This window comes from Pogona vitticeps, chromosome 6 (assembly GCF_051106095.1).
Source record: "Pogona vitticeps strain Pit_001003342236 chromosome 6, PviZW2.1, whole genome shotgun sequence".
Classification (NCBI taxonomy): Eukaryota; Metazoa; Chordata; class Lepidosauria; order Squamata; family Agamidae; genus Pogona; species Pogona vitticeps.
In genome coordinates this window covers 111,903,884-111,921,068 of record NC_135788.1, presented here as the reverse complement: position 1 = coordinate 111,921,068, position 17,185 = coordinate 111,903,884, and the positions used below count along the sequence as shown (strand labels likewise).

At 42.9% G+C, this 17,185-nt stretch overlaps 1 protein-coding gene and 1 long non-coding RNA gene across 3 annotated transcripts in view; one reads left to right on the top strand and one right to left on the bottom strand.

Annotated features, from left to right (window-relative positions):
• Nucleotides 1-40: 40 nt before the first annotated feature.
• On the bottom strand, nt 41-6,244 carry LOC144583405 (uncharacterized). The gene is made up of 3 exons (XR_013537164.1): nt 6,164-6,244; nt 3,895-4,507; nt 41-1,563 (listed from the first exon to the last, which is right to left on the bottom strand). It is a non-coding gene; the product is annotated as an uncharacterized LOC144583405 (long non-coding RNA).
• The window catches only part of LOC110086420 (integrin alpha-X), a 42,608-nt gene continuing 29,944 nt past the window's right edge, over nt 4,522-17,185 (top strand). The window contains exons 1-3 of one of the 2 annotated variants that reach the window (XM_072976877.2): nt 4,522-5,082; nt 14,349-14,463; nt 14,574-14,686. In XM_072976877.2, the coding sequence (XP_072832978.2) occupies nt 5,043-5,082; nt 14,349-14,463; nt 14,574-14,686 (268 nt within the window). In that variant the 5' untranslated portion in view covers nt 4,522-5,042. Of the gene's footprint in view, nt 5,083-6,254; nt 6,439-14,348; nt 14,464-14,573; nt 14,687-17,185 lie in introns of those variants that run through there. The other variant, XM_078377112.1, reaches the window with a different exon arrangement.

The following is a 17,185-nucleotide window of genomic DNA, read 5'->3' as shown; positions in this document are numbered from 1 at the left end:
GATTTCATAAAAATAACCTGAACCAACAAGCGGTGGAATCAATATAAATGTAATAGTCACTTTCCACTTCAACAAAAATTACTGTCCTGTTTGTTTATTCATGTAGTAACAACCTTTAACAAAAGGTTTGCAAATGGCTTGTGCCAATCATGGCATACATACACATCATAAACAAAATGGAAACACAAAGAATTTTTTTCCATAATATGTTTTTTCTGTGAAATATATAGACTCCCAGAGTTTAGAGTTCAATACATCTTTGGGTGATTAACACATCCTTGTTTATCCACAGACATAAAACCATAAATATCTCATCTAAATGACAAGCTTGACAGAAGGTTCAATATTAAGTGCTAGAGCTATTCCAGCGCTGTGGCATTTTGAGCAGGGATGCATGTTTGTTTAAATCATTTTTACCCTGCTCTTCAGGCAAAGAGACTCATGGACTGGCTTACATGAGATAGGTAAAGGTAAAGGTCCCCCTTGACATTTAGTCCAGTCGTGTCCAACTCTAAGGCACAGTGCTCATCCCCGTTTCCAAACCATAGAGCCAGCATTTGTCCATAGACGGTTTCTGTGGTCACGTGGCCAGCACGACTAGACATGGAATGCCATTACCTTCCCACCATGGTGGTACCTATTTATCTACTTGCATTTGCATGCTTTCGAACTGTTAGGTTGGTAGGAGCTGGGACAAGCGACGGGAGCTCACTCCATTGCATGGATTCGATCTTACGACTGCAGGTCTTCTGACCCTGCAGCACAGAGGCTTCTGCGGTTTAAGCCGCAGTGCCACCACATCCCTTTTTACATGAGATAAATACAGGCAAAATTCTCCCGGCCTGCAGGCTTTGAATCTAAAAGATGCAATATAAAATTAAAAAGGAATGAGAAGAAAAGAGGAAAATCAGCAAAGTTAGCCACACATGTGAATGCTTGCCCATGTGAAGTGGCAGGGGGGACAGACAGAACCTGCCCCTCCCAGAAAACTAAGTGTGTAATAAAATTAGCAAGGGCAAACGATTTCGGTGACACATTACTTTTCACTCTAGATGAACCGTCTTCCCCACCCCAACCCTGACAACACAAGATAGCATTAATTTCCCTTTCTATCCTCTACAGCTTACAATAGCTTATTCTTTACCATGGTTTTGTAGATCATCTTAACTGGCTCTAAGTGAGCCCCTGATGAACAAACCAGAAGCAGGAAGTGCTTTATTTCATGACTGTAGTCTGTCCTGTGGCTGTACACAGATGGTTGGCTGATAAAATGCTGTAGCCAAACGTCTCCCCACAGACCTGAAAGCGGGAGGGCCCTTCCCCATAGCTGCTATGGTGGTGCTTCAAGACCATTAATACCTCAACAGATCTGATATTCCACATTAGATGTAGGGCTTTCCTCTTGAGCGGTGACGCTGGTGCATTTGGAGATGAGCGATCCGGCTGCGGGTCCTACCACCATCCTCACACAGGTGGGGCTGTTCTTCGGAGTGAGCGACAATCATGTGTAGCCAAAGGCTACTGTCCCTGAAAGAACTGGCTGCACTGGGGACCGATGGCAGCCTTCGGAGAGTGATAAAAATTATGGCTAGCAAAATTGGATGTTTATCCAGAAGCAGTGGGCCCATGAAGGCAAGCCCATCATTTGCCTGACACAGTGTTTGGCGGGCTTCAGCTATACCTACTGTATTTGCCACATACCCAACAGTCAAATAGCTTCTTCCTTGTATGGATTTGGCCATGCTGGTGAAAGACAGGGCACCCTTCAAGCATCTTGCCACATATGGGGCAGGAGTAAGGGCCAGAACAAGAAAAAGTGGACATTCTAGTACACATCCATTTTCTTGTCGTGAGCATCCCATGTTTTTGGTATGGTGGTATGCTAGTGCCCTGGCATGTGCTGCTGTAACTCTGTGCCATATTCAGTACACTGGTACAGCCATTCTGGCATGGATCTTTTGAGCAAAAGGCAGAACCTTTTGATTGTTGTGGGTTTTTCAGGCTCTTTGGCCGTGTTCTGAAGGTTGTTATTCCTGATGTTTCGCCATTCTCTGTTTCCGGCCCTAACCCTAAGTCCTCTGAAGATGCCTGCCACAGAGACTGGCGAAATGTCAGGAAGAACAACCTTCAGAACACATCCAAAGAGCCCAAAAAACCCACAACAACCATCAGATCCCGGTCATGAAAGCCTTCGAGAATACGCAGAACCTTTTATCCGAAGGTTCCCTCACAACTGACAGAGCCACAGGGCTTCTTGTCTCTATGGCAGTGGTTCCCAACTTTGGGTCCCCAGAAATTACTGAACTGCAACCACCAGAGGCTAGCCAGGAATTCTGGGAGATGCAGTCCAAGAAGGCCCAGAGACCCAAGGGTGGCAACCACCGCTCTATGGTTTGATTGGTACTGCAATGGCACCGTTCTCTAGTTGCAGCTCATTCCACAGTTAATACCTCTCCCCACCACGCTTTTTGTAGTGAATTTTGAGACACCCATTGGTTTGCAAGGAAAAAAATGTGCTTCCTTTTAGATGAAGCACCCATCATCTTAGAAAAGATAGTCCCTGTTCCCTCTCACATGTATGAATAGATTACTTTGGAACAAACCCAACATTTAATGCACATGACTAATTGATAAAACAAGGCAGCCTTAATAGCTATCCACACCACATCTTTTTAGATACACATTATCCTTTGTATGCCATTGAAAAGACAGTTGATTCATGGTGGTGATACATAGGGGGAAATGCCATACTCTGGAAAAAACTGGGCTGAATTCACAGCAGCTCCTGCCAGTGGACATGTCGCTCGCCCAACCCATACAGTACTTTTAAATACTGCAGTAACTTGTGTCAGATCCTACATTGCTCAGAAGGCTTGGGGAAACCCATGAACTGGTGCTGTGAGGTGCCCAACACTGGTGAGGGAGCACGATTAGGTGACCTGCTCTTGAGGGTCACCTTGAGAAGCTCAGCAAGGTTACTGGGTTGTGATGAAGGCAGGAAACATTTGCCTTGGCTGGCTCAGAAGTGAGCCTTGTGGGTTCTGTTTTCACGCTGGTGCCCTTTTCTGTAGAGGTTACTGCTAACGGGATTGTACATTTATAGATTAAAAACAAGGGCTTAACAGCATTAATGTGAGGATTTGCATTGAAACAGAACATGTGCTTCAAGCAGGTCCATGCCTTTTTGCAGCAAACCTATAATTAATACCTGATTATTTATTTAATAATAATATTTAATAACAATGCAAACCTGTTGTTGTTACATGCCATCCAGTCACTTCCGATGTACGGTGACTCTATGAAACGTCCTGTCCTCAATAGTCCTGCTCAGCTCCTGCAGACCCAAACCTGTGGTTTCCTTTAGGGAGTCAGCCCATCTCATATTTGGTCTTCTTCTTCTCCTGCAACCTTTCCCAGAATTATTTTCTTTTCCTGGGAATCCTCTCTTGTGATATGCCCAAAGTAGGACAGCCTCGGCTTCGATGTTTTTGCCTCCAGAGATAGTTTCGGTTTCATTTGATCTAGGACCCAGTTGTCCATCTTTCTAGCAATCCAGGGTATCCACAAAGCTTTCTTCAGGCACCACATTTCAAACAAATAATTTTTTCCCTGTCACTTTTTCTTCATGGTTCACCATACATGGTGTTTGGAAATGCAAGGGTGTGGATGATCTTGGTCTCCAGTGACACATCCTTACACTTGTTTATCATGTCTAATTCCTTCTCCTCTCATGAAACTGCCTGGAAGCAGAAATTTGGTGTGGGAAGACTGAAGGCTGGCTTTGTAACCAATCCACTGAAGGGGACTTTTGAGCAGACGTGCGTAGGATCGCCATTTCTCATTCATGTAACTGCTATACTTCTAATTTTCTTCAAAAACTCTCCCTAAACCTACCTTTTCCATGAAGACTTGGACACAAGCCCTTCATCTTCATCCGATGAAGCAAATCAAATCCTTAAACTGTTAAACAAAGTAAGGAGACCAAAAGGAATAACTGAAGCTTGGAGAAGCTACCTTTTGGCCACACCAGCTGAGGAGTTGTTGTTGTTGTTTAGTCATGTCCAACTCTTCGTGACCAGAGCACACCAGGCTCTCCTGTCTTCCACATCCTCCCAGAGTTGGGTTAAATTCATGTTGGTTGCTTTGATGACACTGTCCATCAATCTCATCCTCTGTCGTCCCCTTCTCCTCTTGCCTTCACACTTTCCCAACATCAGGGTCTTTTCCAGGGAGTCTTCTCTTTTCATGAGATGGCCAAAGTATTGGGGGCTCAGCTTCAGGATCTGTCCTTCCAGTAAGCACTCAGGGTTGATTTCCTTTAGAATTGATAGGTTTGTTCTCCTTGCAGTCCAGGGGACTCTCAAGAGCCTCCTCCAGCAACACAATTCAAAAGCATCAATTCTTGGGTGGTCAGCCTTCTTTATGGTCCAGCTCTTGCTTCCATACATCACTACAGGAAAAAACCATAGCTTTGACTATGCGGACCTTTGTTGGCAAGGTGATGTCTCTGTCCAAAAAAGAAAAAGAAATATTTTTATAACACTGAGAATAACTGAACTGAATGAATGTTTTCCTCTTTGCTTACTCTTTCAACCTGCTGAATCCCCTGTGCAATATTACGGATGATGAACCCCATGGGCAGAGAGCTGTCGTGATATTTATTGTCAGATGTATTCCCACTATGCCAGCTGGAGAGCTCAGAATTGCATCTGATGTCTTGAGTCTACAAAGTGATGATGGCATAAAAGAAGAAACATGTTGATCCACTCTGTTATACTAGTAGAGGGAGCAAGTAATCTACCTATTTTGGCCTCGCTTGTGGTAAAAAAATCCCACATACTTTCCTGCTGCTTTTGACTCAGCTTCCCCTTTGCTCCCCCCCCCCCTCGTATCTCCTGTTTTTTGCAAATATCACTGAGGCTTGCTTCACCTGACACTCGTTACATATCTTGTCCTGATGTAAACACCCACTTCTTCTAAATCGCTCTAATTATGCATTTCTAGTGTAGCCGAGGCTTGTCCACTGTCAGCTTCAGTCAAGGATGGTCTCTCTGTCAGTGATCATCTGTTTGGGCACCGCTGGTAAGTGTTTGTTTATTATTTACTGGTGAAGCAGGGGACATCCCTGAGCTAGAACTGAAAGTGGGGAGAGATTTGTAAAGGGAGTTGATACACTTGCAAATTGAAATCCAGAGCCAGTGGTTTACTCTGCAGCATATGGTATGTGAATGGGCTTTCTGTTAACACATAACAGATATTCAGATGTTACTATTCTTTTGAAATACAGAAGCTTCACACCTTTGCTAGATTACAATATGGGTGATAGAAGAAAATAATGCATGTGGGTTTTTTTTCTTATTAAAAAGTAGGCGCACCGCTGGAACATAGAGTACAGAGAAATCCATCTTAACTCAGTTAAGAAAAAAACCACCAACTTAAATAGAAGCAAATGCACTAAATTATATTCAGTATACGACACTTCTACATAAATGTAGATATGTGTGCTGGATGTAAGGCAGTCCTGTTTGCAAGATGCAATGTGACAAAGATCTTGTGGTACATATTTTTGCTTCAGAATTAGGATAGCTAGCTTTCTCCAGTAGATTAACCAACTAGAGCAGTGGTTAACTAGTCATGTGTACATTTATGCAAAGGACCTGAACTAAAGACACACTTTTTAAACAAATGAGTGGTATTATGGTACAAAGGGATAAGACAGAATATATTAAAGGGGCTTCAGCTACCACTTTGGTAAGAAGAGTTCATTAATTTGTTTATGCACCTTTTCCCTTAGTGTTTCGAAATGTTCATTTTTCAACTCCCAAAATCATACTGGCAGGGGGACACAAGATCTCATAGACCAAAAAGAAACATTTTCATATTTTTTGGGTCCTGTGTTGGTGTCCTGACAAGTACATTCACTGTTCAAAGAACTGATCAGCTGAAATACAGATGTTTAATTTTGTGGCAGAAACGTCCATAAATTATTTCACTGTTGTTGAAGTTAACTCTTCCACACCGCCACACTATGCAGTCATGTTTCAACATGAAACACTTTCCCCACTTCATTGAGTGACCCCAAATTCTAGTATTACAGTAGCAGGATAAAAACCACCTCTCTCCAATTATGTGTGGGTGATCCCATGGAGGCATTTGTACTCACCAGTTTGTGCAAAAACTGATTTGCAGCCATGGGTAAGTTTTCGTAAGGGATATGAACTTCCCCTTAATGCTCCCCTCTTTTCTTATTGCAGAACCTCCAGCCCTCAGGCTGGCTGGAAATGTTCCACTTCACCCTCTGTGTTTCTCCTAGTCATGCCATCTCCTTTTCTTCTGGTTTCTTCACAATAGACTGCACACCCTAAGGAAGTGATATGAAGAAAGGGGGTTGCAAATAGCTTACAGCATGACCTAGCAGAAACAAACATGGAAGTCAAGGTTTAGTCTGTCTAGGCAGAGATAACCATATAGTTATTTCCTGAATTGTATTGACCGTAATTATGTTTTCTGCGTCCTACACCACTAGCCCCTGTACTTTTGCAACAGCCCTATTTTGCTGCCCTGTGTTCTCTTTTGCACCCATTCCATTCCCAGGAATTAGGATATAAACCTCGTGAGATGCCACCCTTTTCTTGGTTAAAGCCTCTGTATTTCTGACGGTTCTGGGACAGGCGGAAGTACAATAGGTCCTCTTTGTTGAATCTTGGGCTGGGAACAATAACACTTGCTGGAGATATCATCCCAAGCTGCTGGTTCCTGAAAGACCCATTGAAAAGCTAAAATAATATCCAATGATGATGATGATGATGATTTTTCAGACGGCATGATTTGATCCCTTCTGACGATGATTTGGTCCTTTCTTTTGGTGTCATTGGCATATATAAGCACTTGCTGTCTTTGAAACAGAAATGTGAACTGCCCACTAACTAATCCTTTTCTAAAAATCCTTTAATAATCTTCTTTTTTAAAAATAACTTCTAGACCAAAGACAGTCACCCAAAGGTTTCTGGCCATTTTTAAAAAAATCTTCTGTTAACAGCATCTCAGAACAACAGAGTTCGTGCTCACATTCCAGTTTACTCCAGCCCTGTATTTCTTTCTTTCTCTGCACTTACATCCAGGACCAGCCTCAATGGGAGGCACGGTTGAGCACCTTTCAAGGGGCCCTGGCATCTCGCTGGGGCCCACTGACAAGAGAGGAGCCCCTAGGGGCTTCCTCTTCACCATTACAACTGGTTTGGTCCACCCCCTTCTCACTTGGGGCCAAGCCACGTTGATCATGAGAAGGAGAAGCAGGAGATGTCACAACTTGCCCTATCTCTCTACATCTCTGCTTCCCAAGAAAGACTGTGGCATCAATCACAAAGAGGAGAGGAAATAACAATAGCTGGTGATAATGCCAAGGAGACAGTTCACACAAAGGCAGGGGTCACTGGAAGGTTTTGCCCAATAGGCCTCAAACCCTTAGAGTTAGCATGTATGCCCCTCCTTGTGATCTTCAGTTCTTTCTTCTGATATGGGTGTGACTACAGAAGGAAGGGAAATTTGTTTGCATGCTGCGTTTCTTGACTGCACTCCATTCACGGCCTTATATTTCTAAATACAGTGATGCCTCGCAAGACGAAATTAATTCATTCCGTGAGTTGTGTTGTATTGCGAAATTTTCGTCTTGCGAAGCGCGGTACTAACGGTTGTGCAATTTAAAACAAACCCCCAAAAAAGGGAAAAAATCATTTTGTAAAACACGGCCATAGAAAAATTCGTCTTGCGAGTCACCAAAAATTTTTGCAAAACGCTTTCGTCTTGCGAGTTTTTCGTCGCATGAGGCATTCATCTTGCAAGGCATCACTGTAGATCTGTTCAAGGAATTCCTTTCTCTTTTCCGTTCCTTCACTCTGGTATTTTTTTTCTGTATCCTTTTTTGTTTTCTGCCCACTCTTCCTCTTGGCTAACCCTCTAAGTTACTTCCTCTGTTTCAAGTTTCCTTCCTTTCTCTCTTTCTGACCCCTTTTGCCTAGAACTCGGCACTTCCAGTTCTTCTTTCCAAGCAGCTGTTGTAAACAGCGCCCTCCTGTCTGTCTCCCCTGCCTTCAGCCCAACGTTACTCCCTCCCTCGCCTCCAGTACTGTTGCCTCCTTACTCATGAGTAAATCAGGTCAACCTTCCTTGTGAGTTAACCAGGTGCACTTACACATGAGTAAACCGGTCTTGTGTGGACCCTTCTCAACAGAGAGTAAACATCTCCAGTGTGAATGGAAAGATCCCTCAAGTGAACAATTAAATAGATTGCACTGAAGATAAGGACCTTTTAAGTGCCAGTCCCTACCACCACTGTAGGACAGGCCCAGAGACCAATAGAAGAAACAGAAACCAATACCTTCAGTTTCTCCCACTGGCCAAGTTCATGTGCCTAATACCCAATGCCAGCTTCGTCATACTGGCACACAAAGCAGAAAACCCCATGACTGTCTCTCCCATTTGTGTGTGTGTTCAGTCGTTTAGTCGTGTCCGACTCTTCGTGACCCCATGGACCAGAGCACGCCAGGCCCTCCTATCTTCCACCACCTCCCGGAGTTGTGTCAAATTCATGTTGGTTGCTTCGATGACACTGTCCAACCATCTCATCCTCGGTCGTCCCCTTCTCCTCTTGCCTTCACACTTTCCCAACATCAAAGTCTTTTCCAAGGAGTCTTCTCTTCTCATGAGATGGCCAAAGTACTGGAGCCTCAGCTTCAGGATCTGTCCTTCCAATGAGCACTCGGGGTTGATTTCCTTTAGAATTGATAGGTTTGTTCTCTTTGCAGTCCAGGGAACTCTCAAGAGTCTCCTCCAGCACCACAATTCAAAGGCATCAATTCTTCGGCGGTCAGCTTTCTTTATGGTCCAGCTCTCACTTCCATACAACACTACAGGAAAAACCATAGCTTTGACTATTCGGACTTTTGTTGGCAAGGTGATGTCTCTGCTTTTTAAGATGCTGTCAAGGTTTGTCATTGCTTTCCTCCCAAGAAGCAGGCGTCTTTTAATTTCAGGGCTGCTGTCTCCATCTGCAGTGATCATGGAGCCCAAGAAAGTAAAATCTGTCACTGCCTCCATATCTTCCCCTTCTATTTCCCAGGAGGTGATGGGACCAGTGGCCATGATCTTAGTTTTTTTGATGTTGAGTTTCAGACCATTTTTTGCACTCTCGTCTTTCACCCTCATTACAAGGTTCTTTAGTTCCTCCTCACTTTCCGCCATCAGAGTGGTATCATCTGCATATCGGAGGTTGTTGATATTTCTTCCTGCAACTTTAATTCCAGCTTGGGATTCCTCCAGTCCAGCCTTCCGGATGATGTATTCTGCGTATAAGTTAAATAAGCAGGGTGACAATATACAGCCTTGTCGTACTCCTTTCCCAATTTTGAACCAATCCGTTGTTCCATATCCAGTTCTAACTGTTGCTTCCTGTCCAACATATAGGTTTCTCAGGAGATGGATAAGGTGGTCAGGCACGCCCATTTCTTTTAGGACTTGCCATAGTTTGCTGTGGTCCACACAGTCAATGAAGCAGAAATAGATGTTTTTCTGGAACTCTCTGGCTTTCTCCATAATCGAGCGCATGTTGGCAATTTGGTCTCGAGTTCCTCTGCCCCTTCGGAATCCCGCTTGTACTTCTGGGAGTTCTCGGTCCACATACTGCTGAAGCCTACCTCGTATGATTTTGAGCATAACCTTGCTGGCGTGTGAGATGAGTGCAATTGTCCGGTAGTTGGAGCATTCTTTGGCACTGCCCTTCTTTGGTATTGGGATGTAGACTGATCTTTTCCAGTCCTCTGGCCACTGTTGAGTTTTCCACTCTTGTTGGCATATTGAATGTAGCACCTTAACAGCATCATCCTTTAAGATTTTAAATAGTTCAACTGGAAAGCCATCACCTCCACTGGCCTTGTTGTTAGCCAGGCTTTCTAAGGCCCACTTGACCTCACTCTCCAGGATGTCTGGCTCTAGGTCAGCAACTATATTGTCTGGGTTGTCCGGGATATCCAAAACTTTCTGATATAATTCCTCTGTGTATTCTTGCCACCTCTTCTTGATGTCTTCTGCTTCTGTGAGGTCCCTTCCATTTTTGTCTTTTATCATGTCCATCTTTGCACAAAATTTTCCTCTAATATCTCCAATTTTCCTGAACAGATCTCTGGTTTTTCCTTTTCTGTTATTTTCCTCTATTTCTTTGCATTGTTCATTTAAGAAGGCCCTCTTGTCTCTCCTTGCTATTCTTTGGAAGTCTGCATTCAATTTTCTGTAACTTTCCCTATCTCCCCTGCATTTTGTTTCCCTTCTCTTTTCTGCTATTTGTAAGGCCTCGTTGGACAGCCACTTTGCTTTCTTGCATTTCCTTTTCTTTGGGATGGTTTTTGTTGCTGCCTCCTGTACAATGTTACGAGCCTCTATCCAAAGTTCTTCAGGCACTCTGTCCACCAAATCTAGTTCCTTAAATCTGTTCTTCACTTCTACTGTGTATTCGTAAGGGATTTGGTTTAGATTATACCTGAGTGGCCCAGTGGTTTTTCCTACTCTCTTCAGTTTAAGCTTGAATTTTGCTATAAGAAGCTGATGATCAGAGCCACAATCAGCTCCAGGTCTTGTTTTTGCTGACTGTATAGAGCTTCTCCATCTTTGGCTGCAGAGAATATAGTCAATGTGATTTCGATGTTGCCCATCTGGTGATTTCCATGTGTAGAGTCGCCTCTTGTGTTGTTGGAAAAGGGTGTTTGTGATGACCAGTTTGTTCTCTTGACAAAACTCTATTAGCCTTTGCCCTGCTTCGTTTTGAACTCCAAGGCCAAACTTCCCTGTTGTTCCTTTTGTCTCTTGACTCCCTACCTTAGCATTCCAGTCCCCCAGAATGAGAAGAACATCCTTCTTCGGTGTCAGTTCTAGAAGGTGTTGTAAATCTTCATAAAATTGTTCAATTTCAGTCTCCTCAGCAATGGAGGTTGGTGCATAAACTTGGATTATTGTGATGTTGAAAGGTCTGCCTTGGATACGTATTGACATCATTCTATCCCATCTCTCCCATTTACTGGCACTAAAAACACATTAATAACAAATTACAGTGGTGCCTCGCAAGATGATGATAATCCGTTCCACTGAAATAGCTGTCTAGCGAAATCATTGTCTAGCGAAAAGCAAATCGTCGTCTATCGAAATCGGTTTGCTAAGCAGGGACCAAACATTGTCCAGCGAAATTTCCCCATAGGAATCACTGTTTTGCGAATCGCTACAGCACCACTGTAAATATTGATCCACTTGAGGTCCTTTCATGTTACCCCAAACGTGCCGGCCGAGGCAGGTGCCCCACCCTGCCCTGTTCTTCGTTCAAGCCTTTGCATTGTAATGTCCACAGGAAATTCAAAGAAGAAAGGAAACCGTCCAGGGCAATCCTTCTCTATGGAAAACCTTTAAATGTTCCTTTGAGTTCCTAGATTTCCCCCCAAACCTTTGTTTGACAGATGAGCATCCTATGTATGTCCACCACGCTGCTCTGTGCAATGCTAAGTTAGGGCAAATAGATGCAGTATTAAGAACTTTATTTTAGCAGGGGTGGTATCTTTTCTTGGCTACCAGCCATGACTAAATATATTACTTTCATTATTAGAAGCTGTGGCATTTCCCCAGGTCATGAATATTCATATGCTACTTGCATAGACCAACGGAAGTGCTGGGGAGCAGAGTCATGAGGTTTAAGAGACTCAGCAAGAAGAGGAGGAATTTAGATACAGTTTGGAGATGGAGAGTTAGAGTATTAGTAAGAGAGTTGAGAAAGTTGTGGACTTTCGGCAGGAGAGTGGTACTTGGATAAAGGAGAATGTTTAAGATTTACGAACGTTGCTTGTTGTATCAACATCTGTATCAATAAACAATTTCTATTTGGTTCTTTTAAAATGACATATGGCCTGGACATCTATCATTAATAGTAGGTAATGTTGATGTAATCAACTGGTGGCAGCTGAGGGGCACGTAGCGTGAGCTCTTTGTTTGGTGAAACAAGCTGGGGCCACATGGGAATCGTCACAGAAGCATTATGACTCTCAATATCAATTCCTGGGGAACATGGGCAGGATGTTGCTTCCATATTTATAGATCTTTCTTTTGTATTGATGGGTATCTATCTGGCCAATGTAAGAACAGAATACAGGCTAAGAATGCTGTGGTTTGTTGCAGAACATGGACAAGCTAATTTTAAAAGTTATACTACAACTCCAAGATCGCCACCCCTTCCTCTAGGAGATTCTGTCGTCCCAAAATGGAAAGGAACAACTACTAAGCGTTTCTACTCCAGAACTGTTTGTTTTCCTTAGTCAACAGTTCATTTTCAGTCCCATAAAATCTAAGACTTCTCCCTGAAGTTGTTTTAAGGCCCTCAATTTGAGCACCTAGGATTTAGTAAGGCATGTAAGAAGATGCCACACAATGCAAGACAAAGGCCCTGGTCACATGAGGGAAATGTTCTCTAGTTCTTCTGTACTTTGTATACTTCTGTTGTACTGATTCTCGGTCATGTGGTATATATTGTGAACATCACAATAACTTTTAGTGGCAATGATTTATTTCCTCCTACAGTATTTGAATCATTATGGCCGGCTACATGGTTCTGGTTTATTTTTCTCTCTTGCTTCAGTGGTTAATTCAGACCCTTGATTTTTAGAGATAGATAGACAGACACAGATAAAATGCTGGTACTGTAGCAATGGCTCAAATTGCTCTGTGATTTACTTTTACCAATGTATCAATAGCAGCGAAAAATTAAAAAAATAACAATATGCATGCTACAATAATGGTGGCCACTTTCCTGGATTCAATGCGGAAAAGAAATGGGGCAGGTTGTGCACACAGACTAGTTCGGTAAGAAATGTACCAATACAACAGAGGTAAAAAATAACACAATTCTCCCAGTGAGTGGAAAATAAACTGCTATTACACTGATGACTGGGAAAATATTTTGATTTTGACTGTGCATCATGTGACGGAGGGAGGAGGAATGATCTAACTCGGGGATAACTAGAGAACATTTCCCTCCTGTGACCAGGGCCTTAGATGATGCATTTAGCATGCATTAAGAAGAGATGCTCCCTTGTGCAGTAAAAAGCATATTTATGCCACGGATTGCAATTTCCTTCAATTGCAAATCTTGCATTTACATTATTTTGTGATTGTTCATTGCAATGTAAACATGAGCTTAATTTGCAAGTTTGATTATTGGAGGACAAGTTACAAATCTCCAAAGAAATCCTTCTGTAGGAGGCAAGATAAGTTAATAATAATAATAATAATAATAATAATAATAATAATAATAATAATAATAATAATAATAATAATAATAATAATAATTTATTGTCATTGTAAGTATATACACATACAACGAAATTCACAGACACCCAGAGACCAGACACATGCACACACATAAAATTCCCAAACACTCCCCACCCACTAAAAGTCCCCCACTAAAAATACAAACATCTACACCGCAGGCCAAGTAACACAGTCCAACTAATTATTCACTACTGGTGGTCTTTAAGCTCATTATTAATTGCAATTATAGCTCTGGGATAAAAACTATTGAGAAAACGTGTGGTCCGAGTCTTAATTGTTCTATATCTTCTGCCAGATGGTAACAGTTCAAAAAAGTTATAAGCAGGATGGGAAGAGTCTCTCAGGATGCTATGTAATTTCCTTAGACAGCGGGATGTGAAGATGTCATCCAGGGTTGGTAGCTGGAGCCCGATGATATTCTGGGCAATTTTAATGGTTCTCTGTAGAGCTTTTTTGTCCGCTACAGAGCTACTCCCAAACCATGCCAGAATGCCATAGGTTAGGACACTCTCAATGGTGCTACGATAGTATGACAGAAGTAAATGCTGAGATAAATTTAACTTGCCGAGCATTCTCAGGAAATACAGCCTCTTCTGTGCCTTCTTCATTAGCATGTTGGCATTTATAGTCCATGAGAGGTCCTCTGAGATGTAAGTACCCAGAAATTTAAAACTACCAACTCTCTCCACTTCCTCACCGTTTATGTACAGTGGTAAATGTACATTTCTCTTCCTCCTAAAATCAATTATGAATGGGGACTGAACACTGCAAATATGCATTCCCCTAAATGTCCAGTTTGACCTTAATCAGAACATTGATTCACCGAGCTCATTGGCTATGCTGGTGAAGGTTTATGGCAGATGAAGTCCAATGCTATTTGCAAGGGCAAATATCCAGAACTCCATACCAGGAGTCATCAGACTATTTTGTTGTCTTTTGGGTCATGTCTGTCTTCCTGTATAAGTCTAACCATGAGGTTTTATCTCCTGTAGTCCTGACACCATGCTGGGCATTCAGTTTGGATACAGAAGACCCCATTATCTTCCAAGAAGCAGTAGCAGGCTTTGGGCAGAGTGTAGTCCAGTTTGGAAGCGGAGCAAATGCAGGGTATGTCATGACAGTCAACTTCTGATCCATGGGTGTTAGCTTCTCTCTTGTCATCGTATACCTGTATACTCTTACCACTGCTAAATTCTCTGTGTTTTCACTCCCTCCAGGGTGCTTGTTGGCGCCCCGCTCCAGAAGGGAGATGTGAACGAAACAGGTAAATTGTACAGCTGTCGGCCAATACCAGGCAAATCGAGCAGATGTCAGGAGGTGACTTTGCAAAGTAAGTGCTTGGTGGCAATTTTCCTATGGAGTTGCAAAAGAGGAAGGGAGTTCCTAACCAAACTGTGCAACTTACTGCTGGAGGTTACACCCATGTCTGCATGCAGTTTTGCAACCACACCAGGCACCATGTGTGTGAAGCAGTGGACTGTGATTCTGACTGGAATCTCATAGCACACCACTGTTACATACAGCACTGATGTTACCTGTCTGTCATGGGTTTGGAGGGAAAGTTCCATCCTATGGGGAGTGGAAGGCGGGACATCAGGAGGAGGGGCTGTACTGTATATATATGTGGAGCGTGTGTGGAGAGTTTAGGAGAAGCTGGGAGAAGCTGGAGAAGAGCTGAGACAAGAAGCTTGAGTGGGAGTCTGTGTGTCAGACAGGGTACTACTGTGTGTCAGTCAGTACCAACCTGATAGGTTCAGGTGTCTGTATGGGTAGACAGAACTGATAGGTTCAGGGTCTGTGCTTCAAGTTAAGTGTTCTGTGTGAACTAAACTGTGTGCATGTATGAATGAGACTAAGCCACGTTACTATATCTTATTCACCTGATCATTTTATTTTGCCTGTGTGTTGTTTTAAATAAACCTTACTCTTTTATTTGTTGAAAATCCATCCCTGGTCTGTGTGACTTCTTATAGGGAATGGTTGGTGGCAGCTTAGTGAAACTGTGGCAGATCCCAGTAGGTCTGGGTTTGTCACAACCACTACTCAGTGTGTTAAATGTGTGAACATATTTCCTTGCCTTTATAAGCTAGCAGGCTTGGGGCCCTGATCCAGATCAAGTCCACAGAGTATGGTAAATTCTTTCTCCTGTGGTTTTGATGACAGCAAAACCCCTACCACATAGATCTACCTGCTTTTCATCGCAGAGGTGGTTCTAAACAAGCAGCCTCACTCCCAAACCAAGGAAGAGCTTTAGAGGAATGGCATTCATTTGTTGATCAACCCCACCATTAGACAGAATATAGCAATTGCTTCAGGTGGCACACGCTGAGGGGTAGCAGTGACAGCCTCCCAGGCATTGTTCTTGAGCTTCTAGAACATTCCTCTCGCTTGGGGGAGACAAGTGGTTTACCCTACACTGTCTTGCCAACACTGTCTCTGGCTTCAGGCAGGACCTCCCTCATCAGAAGCACGGATATAAGTTCAACTGCCAGTGCAAGGAATGGATAAGGATGCCATCTTGTCCTTTGCCTCAGGCAGCAAAATATCTTGAGCTAGCCCTGTTCATTAGGACAAGAGGATTGGAGGTAAAATAGAGAAGTCCCCACCACTGCCACCTCTCTCTGCCTCAGGCTGCAACATGTCTGGATCCAATCCTGCTTGTAAATAAAGCCAATGTTATCTTTACCCTCATATTTTGGATGTGCAGTCATGCTCTAATGCATTGTTTGGTTTCACCTCTGTGAGGAAGAGTGGTCAGAAAGTTTCTGTAGCTATTATGACTCATTACTAGATGGTTTGGCTTCCATTTGGCAGAGGGAGTGTCTATTCACAAAACAGTCTGTGTTTGATTGACAGTAGCATCCAAAGGCAGTTAGAATCCGTTAAATTCAAATTTGGAGGAGGTCAAGCGGCAGTTAAGGGAAGGGAAGTCAAGCCTAGAACCTGTGAAGGAAGAGACCTCCCAGTAGATTATGAGAAAGAAAAAGAATACCAAAAAGATACTTTGCATTTGTTTTTAGTCTCAAGATGTACAACTATCTATTAACGTGTTGCAAAAATTGTTGTTTAATAAGATGATGCTCCATAATGGTTTAATTTTTCTAATAATTCAAATCTTGGAAAATTCACATTTTGGACTGCAGCTCCCGGAATTCCTTAGCCAGCATGATTCTGAGAGCAAACAAAGAAACAACAAACAAATTTTCCAGGAGAAGGGAATGGTGAACCACTTCGGAGTAGTCTCTACTGAAAAAACCCTGAAAAGGGTCACCCTTCATCTAAATTGACTTGGTGACACATGATGATTATTAACTTTTTTGGGGGGACTTATATACTGGCCCATAGCACTACAAGCACTCTCCGGGTGGTTTACAATTTAATTATACAGGCTACACATTGCCCCCCCAGCAAGCTGGTACTCATTTTACCGACCTAGGAAGGATGGAAGGCTGAGTCAGCCTTGAGCCGGCTACCTGGGATTTGAACCCCAGGTCGTGAGCACAGTTTGAGCTGCAGTACAGCGTTTTAACCACTGCGCCACAAGGCAACAAGATATTTCTTGATGATTGCCTCTAACTTGTCCATGTCTCTGAAGTGTAATTTCTACTTTAGTTATACTTGGAGTCGAAGTTAATGCTAGGGCATGGTTTAAGATTATTGAAATAATCTAGGTGAAGACCAACAGTTCAATGCTGTGCATATTTAGACAGAAGAAAATTGTAATATATTTGGGAGAGGGAGTGTGTTCTCAGGTATCAGTCAGTAATTTCTTTAATTACAAATATGCTTTAGGAAAACACATATCCCGCTATTCCCAGTCAGCGGTCAC